The sequence below is a fragment of the Phocoena phocoena genome, chromosome 20, assembly GCF_963924675.1.
Source record: "Phocoena phocoena chromosome 20, mPhoPho1.1, whole genome shotgun sequence".
Classification (NCBI taxonomy): domain Eukaryota; kingdom Metazoa; phylum Chordata; class Mammalia; order Artiodactyla; family Phocoenidae; genus Phocoena; species Phocoena phocoena.
Window position 1 is genome coordinate 31,081,981 of NC_089238.1, and position 26,122 is coordinate 31,108,102.

Sequence of the window (26,122 nt, forward strand, 5' to 3'; positions counted from 1 at the left end):
ACATACAAATCACCTGCTTGCTCAAGAAAGTGCCAGTCGGGCATCCAGTTTCAGGGGAGAGCCGCTCTACTCAGTACAGCGGGGCATCTTCCATCTCCGGCAAAGGGCGGGGAGGAAATGAAGGGGTGGAACATTTGAGAGGACTTCCTAGCCCACCTGGAGCCAGGCACAGCTTGATAATTGTTTTTGGCAATTCCAAAAATATCAGAAATACACACCTGAACAAAATGCAAAGCACAACAGAACTGATTTCAGATTACGAGTTTTTTGGCACCCACCCTGCCTCCACCTCAGTAAGGGCCTCTTGCCTCCACGGAACATACAGAGCTCGTTCTCTGCTCCTTATCGAACTTCGTCATGTGTTGTTAACTTCCTTGTATGCTGTATCTCTCCTACTTGATTTTTAAGCTACTCAGGAATAAGATCCTGGGGTGTCAGTCATACACAACACAATGGGAATGGCACCCCTAGAACAGTGCAACCAAGGGTCCTAGGAAAGCTCTCGAGATCACCTCCTGACTACACCCCAAGACAGTGACCCCGGACAGCTGACTTAACCTTGCTTTAGTTTTTTTGTCTGTAAAAAGGGAGTCATAATACCTAACTCCCGGTGTAATGTCTGATGACTAAATAATCTTAATGCATATAAAACACCTGGCACTTGGCAGGCCTTCAATGAATCGGCCTTCTTACTCCTTCTCTGCATTTTCCTACAGTTTCCAGCCCGGGGCTTTACAAATACTCACTTCAAAACTGGGTGAAGGAAGGGTCAATGCTTGACTCTAATGACAGAGGTCTCTTGCCCCTCGGGCAACACAGAAGCCATTATGTCAGCTGTGTATGAGTTTTTAGAATCCGGGCTCACGACAAAAAGCCACAGAGGCTCAAGCCTGTTGTATAGGCAGCATACTGAACTGAATATTCATACTACCTTACTGCAAGTGTTTAGCTAAATCTGGTGTCCTGTTAAAAATGACTATGCAGCAATCACTTTGAATTGAACAAGAATATCCAGTCTGTCACTTTTTCGCTGAATCGTAAATCAGAGAGCTCACAATGATGCTGCAGAAAAACTCCTAAAGGCAAGGACATGTCACAGGGGACCTCTATGTATTAGGTAAACTCGAAAGATTAAAGGTTTCAGGATGGAAAACTTCCCAAATACAGCAAATAATCAATCTCAAGCCCCCAGTCATGGAAAATATAGCTAGTTCATGAAGCAGTTATATTCAAATAAGACCTGTTCTGTTTTTGCTTTTGTTTTTTTCCGGTTTCTGTCCAATAAAGATGTCCTCTCAAGGTTTAGCAGAGAGCCTTGCCCATGGTAACACAAGCTGCATAACTGAGCCCTGAGCCAAGTGCTTTTACCTGGACTTCCTCATCCAATCCCTAGTTCAAAGCTGTGGGGCAAGTGCTGCCATCATTCCCATTTCGCAACTGAGGAAACTGAGGCAACAAGAGGGTAAACAGCTTGCCAAGGTCATGCAGCTAGTAAGTGGCAGGGCCAGGCAGGCCAGTCTGCCTCTAGCGCCTGCACGCTGAACCACTGGGCTTTACTGCCCTCAAAACCCGGGGGAAGGAGCTGGGCTTGGGAGTCCACTTTGTTGATAGTTTATATGAGACTTTCACTTCCATGATCTCATCTGCTACTCCTGGCAACCATATGAGGCTGATAACACAGGTGTTATCACCATTTTACAGGAGATAACCCGCCATCCCCCGTGAGGCTCAGAGAAGTTTAGGACTTGCTGATTCCTCACCTGGCAAGCAGCAGAGACAGGACTTGAGCACCTGCACTTCACAATGGCAGGCAGGTTTGTGCAGGCGAGTGGACTGTGGCTGTGAACTCACATGCTGGCAGTTCAGGGCATCTAAAGTGGGTGCTGGGGCATCTCCTGCCACTCCTGTACCCCCAGCTGCAAATGTGGGGGATGAGGGAGGTTCACAGATGGCTGATGCTAGCAGCTAAGTAGGGAAAACTAGGCTGTGCGGGGCATGCCTTTCTCTTTTGAGGACTCGAACATCTCCCCACGGGGCACCGTTCCCTGCTCCCCACAGAATCAGACTCTCCTGAGGCTCACAGACTCAGAGGAGCGTTGTTTAATTTTCTGGACCTTCCTTTGCTTAACAAAACACACTATTATTACCCTTTAAGAAACTGAGATATAACTTACATATAGTAAGACATATAAATCTTAGGTGTACAGCTCAATAGATTTTTATAGATGTAAAACTGCCTAGATCAAGATGTTATTTCTCTTAGATTTTTTGCCCATAGTGTAGGAAGGAAGGGCTTAGCACTGCAGCCCTGCCGCGAACTCCTCTACTGCTTGGACCTGGCCCTAGCACCTGTGGGAAGGAATTGAAAATTCCAAGATGTGTAGGAAAAGGGAGCAGAGGGACAGGCCTAGGCTATGGAGAGAGGAGGTGGGGCAACCAGAGATGGAAGTCTCCAGCACAGGAGCACGGGCAGCAAGGCCCTTCCCTCTCAACAGCACTCAATAAAAAGCTGTGGTTTCATACGCTCAGCCATTCTTAATCCACTGGGGATCCACATACACAAATAATACATATCAAATACGTATAGTGGAGTTTCACATAAGCCCTGCGAAAACTTCTTCCCCACCCAACAGTCAATTTATGAGTAAACCCATGACAGTGTAAATGGTTTGCTCTACTTATGGTGTAAGTTTGCCCCGCATTATCACTGTGCACCATGGACCTATTTGGCTTGTGGGGTAGAACAGAATAGGAATTGGGATTCCCTCCACAGGAGGGTTACAGCCTAGATGAGGAAACAAGTCCTACACATATCAAATGTTTGCCAACTGGTAAGGAATAACAACCATAATTATTATTACGTGCCTAGTGCTGGGCCAACTATTTTCTACTCTGCTTCATACATTCCTCAAACCTACTCACTGGAAGGTGGCACAGCCAGGATTCCAACCAGGCAGGGCTGACACCAAGGCAGGCGTGGCACCCTCCAGCCCAAGCTGCTTCTCTGTGAACAGCCCACACGCAGCATGCTCTGCTAGGCTCACGGGAGCAGGACTTCGCGCCTTCATGCTTTCTGTTCCCTCTGCCTACAAGACTCTTTCCCCACTGTACACAGCTGGCTCCTTCACCTCCATCAAGTCTTTGCTCCAATTTCATCTTCTGGTGTGGCCTTCCCTGACCACTTTGAAAAACTGTAGCATCCCCTCTGCATTCTTTAATCTCCCTTTCCTACACGGTAGGACCTCAATAAATACCTGAATGAACAACAATGTTGGTGGAAAGCTTTTTAACCAAAGGGTTTCAAACACTTCAGTGCAAAGACTATAAACATCTGAAAATAGCCAAATTCACATTCCCTCTTCCCTGGAAGAATTGCTAGTGCAGGTCTTGACCAAAAAGTAGCAAGTGCATCCAGCCTGGCTTAGCTGAGTGACCTTAAGTTCTCGTGCAGGTGAGCAGACATCCTTGGTGCCCACCATTGGGGAGGGCTCCCCAGGAACCCTCTCATGCAGCCTGACCATGTGTGGTACACCCATGCCATTTTACAGAAAGGGCCAAGCAGAGCCCTTCTGCTACAGAGATTCTTCATACCAGCCTCCTTGCGGCTAAAGTCAGGCCAACAACATTTGTAACAAATGACAGTACATCACTCTTATCTGGAAGCCACTTGTCCAGCGATTTCTGTGAATCGAAACCGTGCCAGGAGTCATGAAGGACAACAAAGAATTCTGAGCAGCAGACTGCACAACAAGAGCAACCTTGTCACCATCACTTACATTTATAGAGCATTTCACGGTTGCCAATTCATTTTTACATACTTAATCCCATGTCATAAGTAAACAGAAACGCAGAAAGTCCAGGTACAGGCACCAAAGCACAAGCACTCTACTTTACAAGAGTTCCTCAGGTCCTCGCTTATATCCTATTTATTCTTGCCCTACACACTATTGTGACAAAGCCAGTCATTTTGTTTTCCAGGCCACTGCAGATTCAGAGTAGAAGAAGAGAAGGGGAATAACGTATGAGGTAGGAACACTGAAAGAGCAAGATGTGACAGATGACAGCAAGTGAAGAGACTGGAAAGTTACATAAAGCATATCAAAGCAGAATGAATTGCATTCCAGGACCACTGTGGGGCGGGGGGGCTAGGGCAGAAACAGTCTGCACATCAATTACCCTTTGGGGAACTGCTGATTTTTAGCATCAAAGCAATAACAAAAAATGATGACTTGGGGTCACCAGGACAAAGGTTAAATACTGTGTTCAGCACTCAATTACTTTTGGTAACACCATATGACTACTTTCTTTTGTAAACATCTCTCCTAGTCTCTAAAAGTCTCCTTGAATTGATAAACAGAGTTTGAAAAGAACATTTACATTTTTTAAAAAGTAAAACCCACTTTCACAAGTAGCACTGTGACAGGACTTCCTGGCTTTTCTCAACTGCTAAAGACCTTCCTCCCATCAATCGCCAAGTAGCCTAAGTCCGCACACTCACATTTCAGATCCAGGCTAAAATCCAGCTTGTCCCTTCCTTTTCCCCCCTACTTCTCATTGTTTAGCTCTGGGGTTGCATAATTTACAGTCACCCTGCGAAGGGCCGTGTGTTCCAGAGTAGGAAGCTGTCACACTGAATAGAACACTGCTGGGCTGCATTCACAAACAGAGCATTGCACAATTCCTCTGCACAGCCAGCAACAGCAAAACTCCTCCTTGAGTGCAGGCAGCTCCTGACAATCAGCGAGATTGGGGGAAAGGGTGCTGGGAAGGATGGCAGCCATAAATTCGCTCTAATTCACTGTATAACAAAGCAGGGTGGTAAAACCGCAACCATATTTTCAAGTCAGGACTGAAACGAGAGGCCCAGGGCAACACCTAATTTGGTTCCTAGAACCCAACATGTTGTGAACTCATTTTCTCGGTTGAGAGAGAACTATGTAGGGGGGCAGGGGTAGAAACTGATCTTGGGACTTTGGGTGAACGTAACACAAGAGCTGACAATAAGCAGGCCTTCCTGAGTCCAAAATGCTAGGACAGCTTTATTAGCGGCAGCCCAGATCTGCAAGGGCTAGGGCCCTGGGAGACAGCATGGTGGGGACAGGAGTTCCCAGAGAGTTCAAAACCTGAATGCAGAAGGTGTGCTGACTGGTATATGTATGACAGAGCAACAGGACTCCTCCAACTCTGGAATGTCCACTCAGCAATGAACCAAGGTGTGACGCTGAACAAGTCTTTCAGATAACCTGAGTCTCACTTTCTTCATCTCTAAAATGGGGATAACCAGTAACCTGCCACCAGTAAGAGTTAAGCTGATCATGTATATTAAACATTTTTAAATAATAAGTGTTCAATAAATGTTATTTCCTTCTCCCCAACTGGCTTCCCCCAGCCCTTCCTGAACATTCTCCCTTGAGAAGTCAAGGGAGAAATAGGAGCACATTCATTCTTGCTCTGGTACTAGCTAGCCACGGGAACCTGGACAGTTCACTCCCTTCTCTAGGCCTCACAATCTACAATTAACCATTAGAATTTATATAAAAATTAAATAAGGTTGATGAATACAAAATCAATACACAAAATCAACTGTATTTCTATATACCAGCAACAGATACAAAATGCAATTCAAATGCTTATACCATCACCTTAGGAGGGCTTTCCAGTCAAAAGACCTGAATTGCTATAGTTGCTGCTAAAAGCATGTCAGTTGAGCTGTATTCCTGCCTGGGGTGGGGCAGAGTAGGGGGAGTATGGGATTCAGGAAAGGGAAGAGGATAAAGAGAATAGTTCTATGTCAAAGGAAGGGAGGGAGGGAGGAGGCAAACAAGGTAGATATTCTGTACACTGTACAGATTCTGGGTGCTGGCAATATTTAATGAGAACACCCTTCAGAGCGTTCTGTTTTTAGCACAAGTCAATTTAGATGATAACCCTAAAATTGAGTATCTGTCTAAATTAGAAGAGTAATCTAATGTCAAGACCAAGAAATACCAACAACGGTAGAACAGTTAAATTAGTATCTAAAATGTTGTGACAAATACCATACGATCTCACTTACATATGGACTCTCTAAAAACAAAACCCCAGCCCAGCTCACAGACACAGAAAACAGACTGGTGGCCGCCAGGGGCAGGGGGGCAAAATGGGTGAAGAGGGTCAAAAGGTACAAACTTCCAATCATAAAACAAATAAGTCATGGGGACATTTATTTTATAGGGACATATAGTACAGAATGGTGGCTATAGTTAGTATTACTTCATTATTGCATATTTGAAAGTTACTGAGAATAGATCTTAAAAGATCTCATCACAAGAAAAAAAAATTTTTGCAACTATGTATGGTGACGAATGTTAACTAGACTTATTGTGGTGATCATTTCACAATGTATACAAAGATCAAATTATTATGTTGTACACCTGAAACTAATATAATGTTAAAGTCAACTGTCCCACAATTTAAAAATTAAACTATTAGTGTCAACAAAAAATAAAAATTTTAAAAATGCTATTCATAAAAAGGTGCAATTATAAGACCATTGTAAATATCAAGTATCCAGCTATAAATTTAACAGAAAGTATATAAGCCCTCTATGGGAAACATTATAAATATTTTTAGGAGAAATTATGGTAACCTAAATAGGTGGTTAAACGTAACATGCTCATAGATCAGGAGGACTCAAGATGTAAAGATATAAATTCTACCCAAACAGATTAGAAAGAAAGAAATACTACTCAAAATCCCGATAGCAGTGGGGTATATGTGTGTGTATGTATGTGTGTGTGTGTGTAACATACACTGATTTTTACATTTACATGCAAACACAAAGGACTGAGAACAGCCAAAACACTCATGAAGATGCCCAAGGTGGGGGGGATTTACTAAACCAAATATCCAGACCTGTTATAAAGCTACAGTAATCAAGATAGTGTGGCAATGAGCTAGGAGTCAAGAGTCCGATGGAATGGAACACAGAGCCAAAAGACAGGTCCCTGTGTATATAAACATTTGATTTATGACAGAGGTGGTTCTACAGAACAATGACCGAAAAAAAATCTTTTTCAACAAGTGGTGCTGGGACAAATGGGTATCCATTTAGGAAAAAAAAATGAAACTGGAACCCTATCTTACACCATATACAAGAATCAACTGCAGGTGAATTAAGCACCTAAATATGAAAGGGAAAAGCTTCAAAGCTTTTTGAAGAGGGAAAAAAAGGATAACCTTTGCCATCTCAAAGTAAAACACAGATCTCTTAAACAGGACACAAAAAACACTAACCAAGAAGGGGAAGATTGAAAAATCTAACATAAAAATAAGAACTTTTTAAAATCACAGTGTATCATTAACAAAGTGAAAGGACAAAGGATGGTAATATTTATAATGAATAAAACTGGAAAAGGACTATTGTCCAGAACATATAAAGAACTCCTACAAATTAATGAGGAAAAAACCCCTAATTGTAAAAAAGTAACAAAAGAACAGGTGCCTCACAGAAAAGGAAATCCAAAATGTCCAATCAATATATGAAAAGTTGTTCAGCCTCATTAGCAGAGCATGTAAAGTAAAACCACAATGAGATACACTATCAATTTGGCAAAAATTTAAAAGTTTCACAACACCAAATATCGGCAAGGATTTAGAACAACCCAGGAATTCTCTCTGCTAGTGCAGAGTGTAATATGGAAAAACCATTGTGGAAAACAATGTGGCATTATCTAATATAACTGAAGATTCCCAGCAATTCTACTCCAAAGAACCATTTACAAATGTATGTGCCTCGGGATATAAATCTACATGGGTATTCATAGCAGCATCCTTCATAATTGCCCCAAACTCAAAATAACCCAAAGGCACATTAACAGTAGAATGGATAAATAAATTGCAGGGTAGTCAGAGCTGGTATATAATGCTGTAGAGCTATATAGCAATGAACTGAATAATGTATGGCAAATTCATGAGTATACACAAATATTTGTGAATGCTCCATAGAAAAATTATAAATATTCAGAAGAGAATGCAATAAAATACTATATAGCAATAAAAATGAACTACAGCTATGTACAACAACTTGAATAAATATTACAAATATAATGTTGAAGGAAAGATGCAACTTAATACATAACAGTATGATTCCAATTAGGTCAAGACCAGGTAAGAATAAACTGATAAGAAGATGCATGTATAGGTGACAAACTCTAAAGAAAAGCAAGGAAACACCATGAAAATCAAGGTAGTGGGGAGTGAGGGAAAGAGCTACGATCAAGAAGGGATATTTAGGGACCTTCTTTACATGAGTGCATGCTTTTTAAACACGTGCTAAACATGTAAGATTAATGCACATTTTGCATATGTATTAATCTATGTCACAAAAATGCTTTTTTGCTACAAAAAAAAAAGTTTCAATGTTACCTCTTCCAGAAGTCTTTCTATACCCCAAACCTAGGTAGATGCTCCCTCGGCATCCTCCACCTCTCAGCTGGCTGTAATGCCTATTAACTTAAGGGCATCTCTGCCCTCAAGGGCAGCCATGGAGCCTGTCTTGGCTCACCATTGTATCCTGTGTCTACACAGTGTTGAGCACATGGTGAGTGCTCAACAAATATAAATTAATCAACGACTGCACTGAAGGATCTGAGTTGGTAAAAAAGTAATTAGCTCCAGACCAATCAACTGACAACCAGCAGAACGTACTGAGTGATGTTATGGAAGGAGAGACCCACCTGGAGTCAGAAAAACTAGGCTCTGGTTCCATCATGTACTGGCCATATCGCCTTAAATACATCACTTTTTTCACTGATAGTAAAAATACTACAAATAGCTACCATTTAGGGAACTTCAACATTATGCTAAGTGCTTTTAGCTGTGTTACCACATTTAATCCTCACAGTGTATCTGCAATGAGTTTAATTTTTTTTCAATCTCTTTTTAATGATTAGGAAACCGAGGTTCAGAGCGATGAAATGATTTTCCCCAAAGCACATGACAGCCAACAAATGGCAAAGCCAAGATCTCCAAAATTCATGCTTTCCTGATAGTACTACACTGATTTTCACCTCAGTTTTTCATCTATAAAATGGGGATACAGGAATGTCTGTGCGGCCTGACAAGGCTGTTGTAAGTAAAGCTCCAATGCAATTAACGAATGTAGAAGCAGCCTGTAAACTCTAGAGTGCCATTCAAAGGTAAGGAAAATAATATGTAATAAGCATCTACCATGGGCCCACACAAAACAAGCAGATGGTTTCTACCCACATTGAGCTTTCAAGCCAATTGTAAAGGAAAGCTATGTGAACAGGAAAACTAGGAACACACATCAATAAACTGATTTAAGGAAGCCTTTAGGAAGAGCACACAACACAGGCTCAACTGTCAGACCAGCAGTGGGTGTACTGCTTGGGCTGTGCAAGGCTGGCTCTCTCGTCCACCAGCCACGCAGCAACACAGCCAGAGGTATTTTGTTAAGGCATACTGCAATTTTTTTTTCTTAATTAAAAAATGTACTTTTTTTTTTTTGGCCGTGCTGCGTGGCATGCAGAATCTTAGTTCCCTGACCATGGATCGAACCCGTGCCTCTTGCAGTGGAAGTGCAGAGTCCTAACCAATGGACCACCAGGGAACTCCTAAAAAATGGACATTTTACAAGTCAGATTTACTGAAGTATAATTTACTTACAGTAAATTCACTCTTTTTGGGTATACAGCTTGATGAGTTTTGATAAACATATATAGTTGTGTAACCACCAATTAAGAGACAGAATATTTTCTATCACCTCCAAAAGTTCCCTCGTTACCCCCTTGTAGTCAATCTCTCTCTCCTACCATCCCTAGAAACCAGTGATGTGATTTCTGTCCCTATTGTTTTGCTTTTTCCAGAATGCAGAGGAATCTCTTTAATACGTAAGTCAGGTCAAGTCGTCCTGTGTTTTAAGCCCCCATGGCATTCAGAATGAAACCCAAATGCCTCTCCGTGGGTTGCACGGTGGCTCTTCCCTGCCTCTTTAATCCCGTTTCGCCTTACTTTTCCTTCCCTGTGGTCGGGCCTCCCTGGCTGCCTTTTTGCTCATTTCTGCCTTAGGAGGCTTTGCATCTGCTCTTCCCTCTTCCTCAGCTCTTTCCTGACCAGCTTTCTTTCCCTCATCGCCTCTCACCACTCCCCACTGTTTGAGCCCTATTTCTTCCTTTAGAACATGAAATGACCTTGCTCATTCATTTACTTGTTTACTGTCTATCCCCCTTCTATAAAGCTGTAAGGTCCTTAAAATAAGCAGGGAGCTTGTAGGTCTTATTAAGAGCTCCGTTCCTAGAAACTTAGAATAACGCCAACCCATGGTTGGGCTTCCATTGGGATTCACAGAATGAACACACGTGTGCCAAAGAAGTAGGGACTAGTGAGGTCCATGTGGTTGAAACTCTAAGAAGATTCAAAGAAGAAACAGGCCTTATATTGCATGCACATGGTGGGGGAAAAAGGGTAGGAGGACTGGCCACAGCTCCGAACCAGGGTCTCCCTACTGCCATTCTACCATCCCTTCCCCAAAGTCCCCAATGATGGGGCCACAGAGTGCCTGGGACACAGAGCCGGGGCCTCTCCCATCCTGGCCCTCTGGAGCCGTCAGGCTTGTTTCTCTCCTGAGGTCTGGGTCCCTTCAACTCTTCTTTGCCCACCTGGCTGGAGCTCCCCCACACAGCCAGCTCAGGCTCACGGGCCTTCTTTCTCCTATCCATGTGAATCCAGAGAGGCAGGGGGAACCCAGGGGTTATTCTGTCTTGCACTCTTCCCCAGGGAAGAGCCACACAGGACCCCGGTCTTGTAAACCCTGAGAGATTATGAGACAAATTCCTGCCTCGCAGGGCCCCACGCGCTCAGCGAAGGGTACACGTGGACATGACATGCACTGATGTCCACAGTTCCCTGAGCTGATGTCCCAGTTTTCCCTCTCAATTAGCACTAGAGTTCTGAAAGCTTAATTTTGTTATAATTTATTATCTCAGTTGGGGGTGGCCAAGGGAGAAGGCGGGGAATTCCTTTGCCACGAGAACATCTGTTTTGCTGGATAGCAAAACTTAAATTATGACCTCAAGACTTGAGCAGAAGCTTATAGCTCCTTCGGTCCAGTCTCCTAATTTTATATGTAAAGATACCATGTTCTTGAATTTGGCTTTTATCCCTTCCGCTCCACTGAAACTGCTCTTTTAAAGGCCACTAATAGCCTCAATCACCAAAATACAATAGCCTTTTCTTAGTCCTCATCTAACTGGACAATGCCACGGAACAGAACCCTGCTCGCCACACAAAACTTCCTGAAGCACACGTGGCAGGGCCTCCTCTTGTGCCTCTGACCTCCAGCCCCTTTTCCCAGTTGGAGCTACCTCTGGGTCTATCTAAGGCAGGCTCCCCTGCCTCACCTCCACAATGTGGGGGGTGGAATCCTTCCTTGAGACCCCTTCTCCTCTTCATCTGCATTCCCACCCCAGGGGCACTGCATCCACTGACTCTCATGGTCTTACCACACAGGGCAGCCAAGAGTCCCCTACTCTCCTTCCAGCCCCGACCTCTCTTCCCCAAGAAAACCACTGAACATTGTGAACACGTAAGTTATCCTACAAGGACCGGAAATTCGTGCTTGCGGTCTGACTTGCCATCTTCCCTCTGCTACTCCTCTCCCTGCTCTTATGCTTCCTAACTTGACGGCATAACTAAACTCCAAAATCCAGGTTCAAAACTGGGAGGACTCTTCTGATCTACTCTTTTCTCCCCATGTTCAACTAGACACCAGGTCTCACTTATTCTGCCTCTAAAATCTCTCCCCCATCCAATTCCTCATTGCCTTTCATAGCAATCCTCTAGTGCAGACTACAGAAATCTCTCTCTGCTCTTGAGCCTCTTCTCTGGTCTCCCTCTTCAAGCTCTCCTGACTTGGCACTCTACTACCCTACCATGTAGGGAGGAGGTTAGTGCACCCTACCATGTATTCACAGTGTGTACCCTGTAGCGAAGTGCTCAGGGAAGCCTACAATCCAGCTCCACTCTTCCTTTCCACACTTCTCATATTCCCACAAACCCCAACTCTTCAGTTACATAAGACTGTCCACTACCCCATGACGGTGCCCTGCATGTTTGAGTCTTGCTTTTGTGCTTCAGCTCATACTGTTTCATCTTCCTGGAAGACCTTACCCATTTTTAAGATGATTTGGGTTGTAAAGGAGAGAATTCCAGCTCAAATTAGTTTATGTGAAAGAAGGGATTTATTGGTTCATGTAACTGTTCAGTGCATAGAGCCAGCTTCAGAGAATACAATAATTATCATCAAAGGTCTTTCTGGAAACCCCTCTCTCTCCTCTCTTCCCCCCATTCCCTCATCCCCCGAAGTCTCTCCCACAATAGGTAAGCTTCCTTCCTGCACAGAGTAATGGAGATGTGGAAACATGGCCACAGACAGCTCCGGGCTTTCATCAATCCAACCCAGTGAGGACCTTTCTGGGATCCCAGATGAAGAGCTCCTTTCTCATAGTAACTATAAAATCTCAGAGAAGGACTCTGCTCGACCTGGACTGGGTCACACCACATCCCCTGGAAAGATCACTATGGCCAGGGGAATGGGAATTTGTGAATGGCAAGGCCTGGGTCACATGCCCATTTCTATTTTCAAGCAGCAGGGGTAGTCATGGCAGTCCCACGGGGACAGCCTGGAATGAGGGAATCTGGGCAGAGTAGAATAACCCAGTTCCACTGAACTCTCATTTCTCCACCTACTGCCTCCAGGCTTAATCCTGAGCCCTTGTCCAAATCAAATTCCAGTTTTGCCTCTTCTGTGCACTGATTGTCTCCCCCAACTGATCCAACTCTCTGAGGGCAGGAATTGGATTCCTATGTGATCATTATAAGGCTTCACGCAAAGGTGTGTCTCCAGAAAAATTTTTAGTCTGCAATTACTATGTCCAATTATTTCTTTGTGACGTCATTGCCTGATTCCCCTGGGACTGACTTGCCCGCCACCGAATCTCCAAGCACCTAGAACAGTGCCTAACACATAACAGGTGCTCGATAAATATCGAGTAAATGAATGAGTGGTTTGAATAGAACAAAGGTTACCAGCCTTTGGTGTTTGGTAAACGAGCTCAGCTGCTTTTTAATTCTTCCCACTTCACAGAGAAGAATAAACGATAAGGCAAGAACTCCAACTTCTTGTCCCCACCATCCCACCCCCAAATTTCTGTACACACACCCCATGCTTATGGCCTTCCTGTCAGTCTCAGGGGAGGAGATGCACATTCATGTCCAGATTAAGCTGCCCATCCATACTCTGCACCCCCTGCTCCCTGCCCATCCTCTTGGGGCTCTGCTCTTTCTACCACTTCCTCTTTCCTATACCTTCCACATCTCCCTCGGTCTGGACTCTTTCTTTACGGCTTCTCAGTGGATCCAAGTCCCTGCATGGGAGCCAAATGAGGTCAAATAAATCCTCCCTGAGCCCTCCTCCCTTCTCCCCTCTTCCTTCTACAGTTCCAGTTTCTTTTCCAGGAGACTCCATTTGTGGCCTCAACTTCCTCAATCCCACATGCTTAACCCCACTGCAGTTTGGCTTTTCTGCCGTCCCTCTATTGAAACTGCTCTTGCCAAGGTTGCCAACAAGTTTCCAGACCCAGTGGTCACCTGCCAGTCTTCATCTTATTTGACTCTTGCAGTATCCGACTCAACTACTTCCTCGCCTTCTTGAAATTCTCTCCTTCCTTGGCTCCCATGAGGCTGCTCTGCCTTGGATTTTCTTTTCCGCCTCTTAGCTCACTCCTTCTTGGTTTCCATCACAGGCTCCCCTCCCTAGATGTTTCTCAGTTCCTGGAGATGTGGGGTCGGGGGGCGGGGGAGATGCATCCTCTGCCTTCTCTCCCCTTCTCACTTAGCCTGGTGAGATTCCCAACTTTCAAGGCTCTCACTGCCCATGAGCACCAAAGAATTCCAAGTTGACCCTTCTCCCCAGGTGCATCCTATCTCCTCATCCACATATCCAACTGCCTGCCAGGGATCTCCACTTGGGTGATCCACAAGAATCATGACCAAACATGACCGAAATAAGTCAGCATTCTTCTCCTCAAGCCTTCCCTCTTCCTCCTGCATTTCTCTATCTCAGGGAACGGCACTACCATCCCACCAGTGGCCCAAACCAGGAATCCTGGACTCATTTTTGTCTACATCCTTTAAAATGTAGTTCCTCCTCAATGCCATTCCCGTTCATCATCAAAAAAATTCAATTATTGCACCGCCCAACTAGCTCTTAAATCTATCTCCTTTTCCCACCTCCCACTACCACCACTTTAGTTTAGTTCTTAATCTTTTCCCACCTGGATCACAGAAATAACTTTCCATCTGGTCGCCCAACCTCAGAACCTGACTCCTCCAGTCCACATAGGTGATCTTACTAACGCACAAAGTGATCCTGCCAACCCATTTCCTTAAAATTCCCTGGTTCTTGAAAGTTCTCATCACAAGGTAAAAAATTTTAACTATGTATGGTGATGGATGTTAACTAGACTTACTGTGGTGATCATTTTGCAATATATACAAATACCGAATCATCTCACTGTACACCTGAAACTAATGTTATGTCAGTTATACTTGAATTTAAAAAAAACCATTTGGTGGCATCTCATTATACTCAGAATAAAATCCAAAGTCTTTGGCACAATAACAAGGCCCTTCACGACCGGGTCTCTGTCTCATCTTTTATCCTCCATCTCTTGACACTCCTTTTATATACTGTGTTCTAATCAAACCAAATTACTTCACATTCCCAGCATGTTCCATGTGGTGACATATCTCAGTGCCTTCTTACATGTTGGTTCCTCTGTCTGGCATTCCTTTTCTCCACCTGCTAACTACCATTCATTTTTAAGACCCAGCCCACGTGTCATTTCTCTTGGCCAATGTTCCTGCCTAGAGAAGGTGCCCTCTGTTCTCCCACAGCCCCGTGGCACTTCCTGCTCTGAGGTGTAAGTGTCTTTTACACATACCTCCTATTAGGCTGAGTTCCTCAAGAGCAGGGACTAAGACCTTCCTCCCTACTTCCATGGCATCATGTATATGTCTAGCTCACACTAGGTGCTCAGTAAATGCTTATGGGTGAGCAGATGGATTAATGGATGGATGGCTGAATGGATGGATATCCTACTATCCTGTCTTTCCCAAGTCTTCTCCGACCACTTCCTTCCACCAAAGCCTGAACCTTCAGTGGCAGCTCCTCTCTGTTGCCACCTACTAATGGCCCACACTTCTGAGGGAGGAATGGAAAATGATTCCAGGAGCTGTCCAGATGGTGATTAGGGACCACTCCGGCGTCAGAATCAATGTGATACACGATGGTGACCACCACCTCCACCTCCAGAAGGAACCCGGCCCCAACCAACCACTTGCTATTCTCTCAGCCACTGACCTCAATCAAGGCTTGTGCCATACTGTTTGCTGATGGGTACTGGGTCCTGGCCTGCCAGCTCTCTATTGCCCACACTAGTGGTGGTCTAGTAAGAACTGTGTGGTGTTAGAATGGAAAGGACATAGGTTTTGGAATTAGGCAAATCATGATCTCAATACATTGCTGTCACTTACTAAGCTGTGTGACGTTAAGTTACACAGTTAACCTAACTTCTCTGAGCCTCACTTCCTCATCTGTAAGATGGAATTGATGGCTGTATTTCCTCATAGGTTGATGAGAAGAAACAAATGAGGATAACAGATGGGATTGAAAATGATGAACAGTCTATGACCATCAAAGGCTTTCAATATTATTATTCCGTCTTTTGTAGAAATGAGTTTGCATTCTTTGTGCACCTCAGTTCTTTCTCTCTTTTCTTCAATGAAAATTTATTAAGCACCTCCTTTGTGCCATACATTGGGCTCAGTGCTGTATGATGAGCAAAAATAAGCCACCATTCCTGCTTTAGGGAGACCTGGTAGGGAGGGGGCACCCAGACTAGCGAGACAGATACATAAACACCTAATTAATTTACACTGTGTAATAAATATTAGTGCTCTAAGACTCTGGAGGCAGGTGGCCCAGGTTGATTTTACAGCATGGGGAAGTTGTTCCCGTAAGTAACAATTTTCCACAGAAAACCTATCTGTTGGCTAAGTCATCAGCAGGGAATCCAGGGTAAATTCTTGGTGATGCAGTCCTATCCTTAAATATATTATCTCCCTTTCCTCTATTTTTGGTTGAGAAATCAAGCGAGCAGGGGGACAAATTCAAGGCACCAACTATTAGCCTTGCAGGATTTTGTTTTACTTTAATTTTTTGGTGCTATGAAAAGCACAATGTTTTTCCTCTTTTCTGTAAAGAAAATTAGAACTAAAGATGGCTCAGCAGATAAAAGCTGTGGGCGGTAAATACTCCCACTATTCCCCCCTGCATTTCAGGCTTCTAGGTTTCTCTTTGCATTTACTGAGCTAGAATCCTGAAAGAGGCCTGAGGAATTCTAGCTCATATCCTAAGTAAGAGATGAAAAGACTGAGGCTCAGAGGGGCTAAACGACTTGCCCAAAGTCAAGTTAGAGAAGGAGCCAAAATTAAAACACAGCTCTCCTGAGCCTCCCCTTTAACTATTCTGCAAAACTCCCAACTCCCTGGATCTTACGCACCTGAACCCGGGCAAGTGCCTTCCTGTCTATGTAGCCCTCCCATCCAGGGGGGAAGTCAGGGCTGTCTCCATTTCTAAGCATCCTGGAAGCCACAGACAAACCACTTCTTCCTTTAACATGTCACTGGGTCCCTCCTCCCAGAAACATCCTGTTTCTCAATCACAGGATACTTTCAGATCCTCCTCTTTGGTTTGAAAAGCACATCTGCATGAAAAGTTTGGTTAGAGGTGGTTTTCTCTAAATGCCTCTCAGGACTTTCCTGGCTGAGAAAGCTTTGTGGTTGAGGTTGCTATTCTGCAATTATCTTGGCCTTAAAAGGGCTTTCATGGGTACCCCCTACCCCCTCAGGAGGGAGCCAGAATTGATTCTTCTATGTTTAGAACCTCGCATCAAAGACCTCAAGAATCTGAACATGAAGGTAATTCCCAATTTCACAGCTCACTTAGAACAGGAAAGGAGATTGGGGTAGCCCTGGGCCGACTACTCCAGGAAACGGAGCCCCCAGAGCAGCAGGGGCAGAGCCACCTATCTCGACTCCTGGTCCAGTGCTCTCTCCCACTCTCTGTAATATCACTCCAACCTCCTGGGCTGAAGCAGCTGCACCATCAAAAATGTCATATCACTTATGACAACACAGTTAGTTATATAACTGATGCTGCAGAGCAGGCAAGGGGAAGAAGCCCTGAGCGTGAACCACAGCGCCCCGCTTCTGGCTCTCAGGCAAGCTAAGGCCCACATACTTGAGAACTCCATATGGGAAGGGAACACCCACTAATCAATCAAAGGAATCACAACTGTAGCTGACATGTGTAAAATGATTTCTAGAAAACTGTTAAAAGGGCATTTCATATATTACATCACTTAATATTCACAAGCCTGTTAGGTATTTTTATTATCAGCCCCATTTTACAGGCAAGGAAACTGAGGCACAAGAAAGTAACTTGTTTAAGGGCACACTTCTAGTTAGTGGTAGAGTCAAGATTTAAAGCCAAGCAGCCTGGTTACAGAGCCCAAGCTGCTAACTGCCTCTGTTTTAAAAGCACGCTAAACGGCTTCTCCCGATAGGAATCCACCTATCTCTTTGAACCAGTAACAGGTCACTGCTCCTTTCTCTCCTTCCTCCGCTATGCTAATGACTGATTTCTCAGGAGGTTTCTTTCCTAACCAGTATTGTGCATAAATGAGAAACATAGAATAAAATAAGAATGTGATACCGGTTTGAACAAATTCTTAGAATGCAGTTTGAGCATCTTCAAGCTTTTTATAATGATGCAGTCAATGAAGTGAGGTGAAGTGCTCTTCTTACAGCATCTGCTAACCATTTTAAAATCCATGTAGTATGTATGTAAACATACACATACGTGCACATTAAAAAAATTTTTTTTAAATCAAAAGTTGTTCTTTGCTAGTGTCATATTTTGGGGTAATTCTTTCCAAAATGTTTTTTTCAGTTTGAAATCACCTCCTCACCAGCTTATCTACTGTCTTTCAGATCAAAATGTGCTCTTGTGATAACGGTCCGTCTAGCTTTGTAAGAAATGAGAGACTTAGAACACCCTGGGAGAGAGGGAACCATGTCCCTGCGTCCAGATTGACTGAGCACATGTCAGAAAAATACGACCTTATTCTACTCATATTAAATCTCCAGTATTAACAGTGAGAAGCTGAAAAACATAAGTGATCCTGTCCTATCTTTAGCAGGTGTGGCTAAGATGCATGATATAATCTGGGGAGTTCCAAGTGCTAAAAAAACAAGACAGTCCTCTGACTCTGGGCACTATAAATCTAATCTAGCCCCACACAGAGACTAGAAATTCTGGATTCCTCTGGAGTCTTGTCAATCCTGCATGAAGCTTCATCCATTTAATCTCATCAGCAACAACCCTTTCAACAAGCACACGGGTTCGATTTCAGAATCCAACAGGTGACTGAGGTTCAAGAATTCCACAGCTGATTCCTGAGGCGATCAGGTGGACTGTTTGCTACTCTTCTGGCAGGAAGGTCTGCTGGTATTTACAGCTCAGTGAACAGTAAGGAGGGAGAGAGCACCATCCATCAGCAAAGGAGAACTCATCTGCTACTTGATCTGACGTTCTGTTTGCGCTCACACTGTCTCCAGAGAGCAAGGTGCATCCATTTGAATAAACATGGAGACAGGAGGAAGGGGAGGGGGAGCAAAGCAGCCAAAGAGATGACTGCAGAAACAAGAAGTCCACAGATCGAGGAGCTCTCAGTGGAGCGCTGCCCCAACATGGGACCGTTTGGGGATGTGCAGGAAACGCCCTTTCAGACGACTGTACTTTTACTGAGTAATGGCTGCAAGTTGCTGTTCATCTCCTCTCACGCCTGCCACTTAGCAGGTGCCAAACAGTGGTGTGCTGAATGAACACAGGCTTGCCCTGAACCTAAGCCAAAGACTAAACACCCTAATTACAAAGTCAGGGTCAGCTGGTAGGAGGAAACCACCAGCTTTTGGCAATCTTAAGATTGTCTTCCCTGTCTGGTAGGGTCTCTCCTTGGACTCCAATCCTACTGGAAGGGCTGGGATATTTGTATGAGCAATGGTGTCTTCACCAAATCCTTAAATTTTGTTTTACCAGTGGCACTGAGCAAGCACCTTGGAAAGGAACACACATCCAAAGTGCTCCACTTTACTGTGTTCACTTATATAAAGCCTACCAGCTAGCAAGCCATGCCTCAATTGCCACCTTCGGACTCTCTAGCTCCCTAAAAATTCACTTAATGCTCCAGAGACAACAGATAGCCTGAATATGACATCACAGAAAACTCAACATCTCAAATGAGGACAAACTGTGGTGTCCACAGCAACTCCACAGTTCATTTTACATTTTCATCAGGTAGACGGTCCAAGTAGTTGTCACTATTTGCTCAGAATGGGAAGTCACTTAAAGTGATTCTGTTGATTCCATATATAATGCCTTAAGAGATTTCTTTGAGAGGGTTTTGGTGATTAAATAAAATTAACACTTGCTGTTAAAATTTTGATTAATTGGAATAAAAGAGTCCCCTGATTGACTGCAAAAATGATGAGGCTGTATCACAGGCGAGGTCAGGAGCTCCTAACAAGCAAACTTATTTAAAATGTCACACATAAAACGTCACTGATTACTCATGGTATGTGTAAAATTATATTTTGCCGTCTCAATGATCATTGTTTATTTCTCAGTACGGAAATGTTCTGGATTGTCTGACACAGAGCTCCCAAACACTAGTTCACATACACAAAGGAAAAAAAACCTAGCAAGCTATTTTCAAATGAAAATAGGAAAAAAAACCTAGCAAGCTATTTTCAAATGAAAATTTTAATAAAGTATTAAGAATCACGCTTTTCAAATGACAGTCTAACATGTAGCCCTCTTAATGGATGCAAGTTTCCCACTGCAACATGTATCAAGCAAAAGAATGTCAAAGGTCAGTTTCCCTGCAATGTTCCTAGGCTGGTGTGGGTGTTAACACTTTGTTCTAAACAGCATCTGCCAGCCAGGCCTTTGTAATATAATTTCAGTCACTACAGGCATATATGGAAGCCCCATCCGTCTTCTAATCAGCACGCCATAATGTGGATAAGAATGTACGCTGAATGGAGTGGCTCTTTGCTCTTCTGGAAATGCTGATTAAAAAGGATCTGGAGATGTCTCAATATCAATATTCTTCCTCTGAATGCAACAGGCTGGGCTTTTAAACCCCAGTCCCCATTAGGAAGTCATCGAGTTCTCACAGGGCATCACTCACAGAGAACGCTCTAATTTCATCTGCCTGGGTGAAATAAAAGAGCATCCTGATTAACTCGTAAGTATGGTCTGATAGGTTGTTAACCAATCGTACTGGCCAGGCAAGTCCAAAATTGCGTTCTGTAAATGCCACCTAGATTTTCAGGGCCAGCCCCACCCATAGTACAGTTCGCCTGATTCAAGTGACTCTCACCCAAGTGGCAATCTGGAAAATCACCTCTTCAAGGGAAAGCTCAAAAGAATTTGTCACTAGGATACAGTGACACCAATCCCACATTTTGTGGTTAATAAAACAAGTCCTGCATCCAGCTTGGCACAAGGCCCTGATCTGATTTATTTCAAGCCAAGCTGGAGGGCTCATAGGAAAAGCTGCCATTCATGAATGCTTCAGGACAGGACACTAGGGTCCCTTGTGGCAAAATTTACATGGGCCAGAAATCTTTCTGACTCACCTTTTGAGCAAACAACTCATTTCCTAAAGAGAACTGGTGTATTTTTTAAAATATACTAACAGTTTTACCTACAAAATCTCAATTTTGCCTGTTATTTTTCTCCAAAAAGGCATCCTGTCAGGTGATAAAGGGAGGAGTGCAGGGAAAAGAGAGAAAGTGCCAGGACGTCTGATTTAACCATCTGAAATATCTAACGCTTGATTTTCCCCCCCTCCCTCCTCTGTGTAACCAAATATGAGACGCAGAAGACTTTCCCGGAGAAGTCTAAATACAGCCTTCATTTAAGATTTTCTGCCCCAGTACATAATTAGGAAATTTCATTCTAAAATGGCACGCCTATCTCCTTGGAGAGCGTGCCTCTGTCTGAATAAAAAAGGCGAGGTATCCTTCAGGGTACTCAGTATATATTTTTAAACTTCTTATTAAATCAACCTAAGTTATGGAGCTTGTTCAGGAAAAGCAGGTAAGGAGGTGCTTTGGCAGATGCAAAGTTAATTTCCAGCCTCTAGCATACACCCTGCTTCCATCCCCGCTTCCCTCAACCGAGCGTTTCCGAATGCCTTCGGCCTCCTTCGAAGAGGCTCGGCTCTCTCCGCCTAGGTCCCGGCTCGGCTCCGAACAGTGCCGAGTCCCTCCGAGCCTCGCGCCCAGCCTGCGCCGAGCCGAGCCGAGCCGAGCGCCACCAAGCTGAGCCTCCTCGACTTTTCCAGCCTCGGCTGGGCGCTGTCCACCACTCGCAGCGCCTGAAACCTCACCCAGCTCCGGTGGCTGGGGCTTCTACTGGGTTGCAAGCCTGCCACTGCAGATTACAGAGTTCTGAAGTTTTGAAACGTCCCCTTTAGGGAGAAAGGGGTGGTGCTGCTTGCACTTACCGACCTGCAAGGGCTCCAGGCAGATGCAACATGCACCTTGTTGCAATGAGCAATTCCCCAGGCCCCGCCTTCCCATCCATTTGGGTTGCACAAGCTTCAAAGAAGCCCCAGGCCAAATTACCCGTGGATAATTTGGGTGCGGCAAGCCAAGGGGCCTCTGTACAGAAAGCCCCAGGGAGCTCTCGAACAAAAATAAGAACACGTCAAGCAGACGGGAGAAATTGTCTCCGAGTCGCTACTCCCTACCATCATGGCGCCGCCTAGAACCCGCTTGTCATGCCTGTTACACATGCAAGATATTTTGCATCTTGGTTCTGAAACCGCAAGCATGCTTCGTCTCCCACCCACCTTTCTGCGAAAGGGGTTTTTACTTTCCATTGTTTTCCTACGGGATGCAATAACTTCGGCTATTCTGTCAAGTTGAAAAATAATCATTTTTGTTTACTGCACAGCAACCCCTAATTAGGAGCTGTGTGTGCACGAAGGTGTCACAGCAAAGCGACGTGGAATCCTCGCTAAAAGGTCTTAACGAACTCCTCCGTCCCGAACCGAGAGGCCAACGGAAGCAGCGGGGCTAGGAGGCCCAAGGGCGCGCACCCCTTTCCTAAGGTCACCCCCTCCCCAAGCAAAGCTGCCTGTGGGCTCACCAGGAACTGCTAACCAGGAGTGGATGGGGCAAGAAGCAAGCCTGGGAGTAGGAAGGAGGGGCAAGGCTCCTTACTGAGAAAGTGAGGAAGGGAAGGAATATCCCATTTTGTTTTAATTTTCAACCATCACTCAAATCCACCCCCAGCTAATTAGGAGGGGAAACTGATACCTAAGGCAGAAGGGGGTGGTGCAGCAAGTGGGGCCTGAAATCCGCATTGTGGGTAGATTACATGGAACACAGCCTATGCAGAGTGTAAATAAATACATTGATAAAGGCCATAGAGTGAACGAAAACTGCCAGTGTCAGGAGAGCAAAGGCTGGGAGGATGGGGGAGAAAGGTGGGGGAGCAGCAAGGGGCGGGCATTCAGCCTCACAGCCAGCGTCCTCCTTCCACCTCTACCTTGGATACACCTGTGCCAGCCACATTCGCTTGAACACCCACCCCCTCCCCTACCACACGTCCCTTCCCCTAACCTCCGTCCTTTGGGGGTGGGGAGGAGGGGCAGAAACCACAGCTTCTAATTCAGCACCAAATCCATGAACAGCAGACACTTGATACTCCACCCCGGCCTAGGGCTGGGTCCCCTCCATGTTTTAGCCAAGTTCAAAAATCACTGCCCCAGGAGAAGAGTAGGGGGAAGTGGGATTATGGATGTGGAGTAGGGGGTGGAGGAAGGAGAAGAGAGAAATAGAGACAGAATGATACAGAGACACAGAGATAGAAATAGACGCAGCGACACACAGGAAACACCACACAATCAAGAGTAATGATCATAATCATGTCAATAATGTGATGTTCTGATCAATATGGCGGACACTGTCATTCATACAACTACAGGCGCTCCCCTTCCCTCCACCCCAGCCCGGAGAAAAAAACACCCACCCTGAGAGTTGGGGTGGAGGACCCAGAACCAACGTAGGGCCTGGGGGAGGGGAGTCAAATTCAGGTGTGTGTATGCGTGTGCGTGTGTGCACGAATTAAAAACCGGGCCTGGAGAGCAATGTGAAGTGAGCAAGGTAATAAAAATTATTTAAAAATTATACTTAATAAAAGTACAAATCCCAATGCCACAGGGACTTACTTCATCTGCTTCACAATGGTGCTTTTTCCAGATTCTCCAGCCCCTGTTGGGACAGACAGGGGGGAAAATTTGGTGAGTGTCAGCTTAGGGGACCGGGGTGGGGGGTTGGGGGGTAAGGCATGCGAGGGAGTGGGCGATCCTGGGCACATGGTGGTGCCAACTCGGGGACCAGGTCTCCCCAGGAGCGAGTGGAGGGGGGACTGGTGGGGGGGGTGCAGAGTGGCCGGGGTCGGGGGATGGGGGTGGCAGTCCCGGTCCTTACCCAGCAGGAGTAATTTCACGTCTTTGGCGGCGCTGATGCCATCCTCTTTGAGGTTTTTCTCAATCGCCTTGCTCCGCTCGAGGGCGGCTCGCTCCTCTGCGCTCAGAGTACATCCCATGGTGGCCCCTTCCCTGCCACAGCCCGCACGACTCGGCTGGCACGGCTCCCCGGCTCGGCGCGCCCCCCACCCCCCCAGAAAGCAGAGCCTGGGCTCAAAGGGGAAAAAATCACGATAGCCTCCCCTTGGCTGAAAACAAAAATGTCGCGAAACCAGAACCCCCCAAAAAGACAGCCTCTAACAAGATTCCAGCCGCGGAGACTCGCGGCAGCTGGCGGGGCTCTGGGGGTGTCGAGGCGAGGGTGGCTGGGGTCTGGGGTTCCGGAGCCGAGGGAGGAGGCGCCTGCGGTCCGAGGAGGCGCGAGCTGCAGGCACTGAGGCTTGTGCACGACCCAAAATAAATAAAATAATAGTCGAGGCAGGAATCGCAGCCGGAGCCGGCGGAGGGTGGGGTGGGGGGCAGGGTGGGTCCTTCTGCCGCTGCTGCCGGAGGAGGAGGCGGCGCGGGGTGTGGAGGGAGTGAGTTAGGGGGTGCTGCTAGTGTATTTGCATCGCTGTTCCTCAGCCGTCGGTGCGTCCGCGGCGCCTTCGCCGACCCCCGCGCGCTGGGCAGGGCTGGGCAAGGGGCCGGGCCGGGGCGCAGGTCTCTAGCGGGAGACGGCGTCGCTGTTTCCCAGAGCTAGCATCGCTCGGTGGAGCCTACCGAAGAGAAAGGGAGAGCGCGACGGAGCCGCGGGCAGCTGGGAGCTCGAGGGGGAGCGAGAGAGGAGAGAGTCTGGGAGGGAGGGGAGAAAAAAAATGAAGGGAGAGCTAGCGAGCGAGCGCGCGCGCTCCACAGACCGGGCGGGGGAGGGGGCGAGCGCAGCGCGCGAGTGCGCCAGCTGCTCTGCGCACCCCGCACGGCCAGCCGCCCGCTGACGTCAGCAGGGCCGCGCGCCGGGCCCCCGAGACGGGGAGGGGCGGGGGGGGCGGGGGAGGTGCGCGCGCCGAGGCCCGCGTAACTAGCGGGGGCGCGCGCGCGGCGCGGCCTCCCCTCCCCCACCCTCCCCCCACTCCCCTCAGGGCCCGCGGCTCCCCGAGGTGGGCTCGTGCGAGGCCTAGCGGGGGCGGGGCCTGGGGCCGGGCTCGAGCCGGGGCGCCCCTCCCCGCCTCCGCCTCCGCCTCCGCCTCCGCCTCCGCCCTCGCCCAGTGCTCTGGCGGCTCGGGCCTGGTCAACGCGAGCTCGCGGCTGGGTAGCCCGCGCCACCGTCAGGTGGGTCCACTGGGTCGCGGCCGGCGCCGCCTCCCTCGCTCCCTGCCTCCTCTCCATCTTGGCTCCAACAGCGCGCCTTCTTTGTTGCTCTCCGGCTGCTAGGGCCGTAGCAGCCGAGGTCAGGTGGCCTCGGTTAACTCGAGGAGACCGTGGTTCTGAGGGAACCTGCGTTCCCAATCATTCGCCCTTGGGGCGTAGGGGCAGATTCGGATTTTTCGCCTCCTGCGTCCCACAAACATTTATTGAGCACCTAGTATGTGAGAAAGGAGGCTGTGAGGAGAGGAACACAGCAGGATGAGACAAAGCCAGGGCCTGTTCTCAAGGAGACTCTGCCTCCCTTTGCCATCGCGGACCCTGCTCCAAGATTGCCGGCCAAAAGGGCAGCGCAGGAGACAGTTCCCACACTGGGCAGCTTTTGGATGGGAGGGACAGGTTTTCATGCAAGTGATGCTTACTTTCTCAACACAGAGCTTAAATGCTTTTTGCTCATTTTGAAAGGTTTAGTTTGGTTGAGATTTTTGCACGGAGCCCTCTTGTTTTGCCTGTTCCCAAAACACAAATACATTAAATGAATAGATTTTGAGAGACGAGAGCTTCTTCCTCTTAAATCTTTTAAAACACTCCCCCGCCCCATCTCTTTTTAAAATAAAGACCCAGCAACCCTGAGTCAGTTACTCAGCGTACAGCTCATCAGATACTGAGGAAACACATACACTTCTGCCAAAGATCGGGCATGTTCTAGGCGGTCTCTGAGATTTTGAAGAAATTAGTTCTCACTGCACAAAATGGTTTTACAATCAGTTCCATCAGACAGCCTCAGGGGCCCTCCTAGAAAAAGGGGCCAATAGGAAAGATTGCATGGGGATAGGAGGGGCAACCGGCCAGTGGAAAACGTTTTTTCTAATAGTTGGGCATTTTTGTGGTTCTGAAGGCAAACTTGTTTGTTTCATTTCAACAATAGAAAAAACACCCCTGTTTTTGGTAATGTTACCCAGCATAAAAATACATTTGCAATGGGGGGGAGGCAATTAAAGCCCATGCAGAAGAAAACATTTTTTTCCCCTGAATTTTTCAATTTGTTTCCTAGTTTGGGTTTGTCTCATTCCACAAATAGCTGT

The 26,122-nt window shown here is 46.3% G+C and overlaps 1 protein-coding gene across 3 annotated transcripts in view; it reads right to left on the reverse strand.

Annotated features, from left to right (window-relative positions):
- Window positions 1–24,620, reverse strand: part of GNAO1 (G protein subunit alpha o1) — a 164,576-nt gene extending 139,956 nt beyond the window's left edge. For 2 of the 3 annotated variants that reach the window (XM_065898765.1, XM_065898767.1), the window contains exons 1-2: window positions 23,695–23,812; window positions 23,433–23,475 (exon numbers count right to left, since the gene is read on the reverse strand). In XM_065898765.1, coding sequence (XP_065754837.1) covers window positions 23,433–23,475; window positions 23,695–23,812 — 161 coding nt within the window. Of the gene's footprint in view, window positions 1–23,432; window positions 23,476–23,694 lie in introns of all 3 variants that reach the window. The other variant, XM_065898766.1, reaches the window with a different exon arrangement.
- Between the last annotated feature and the right edge of the window lie 1,502 nt (window positions 24,621–26,122).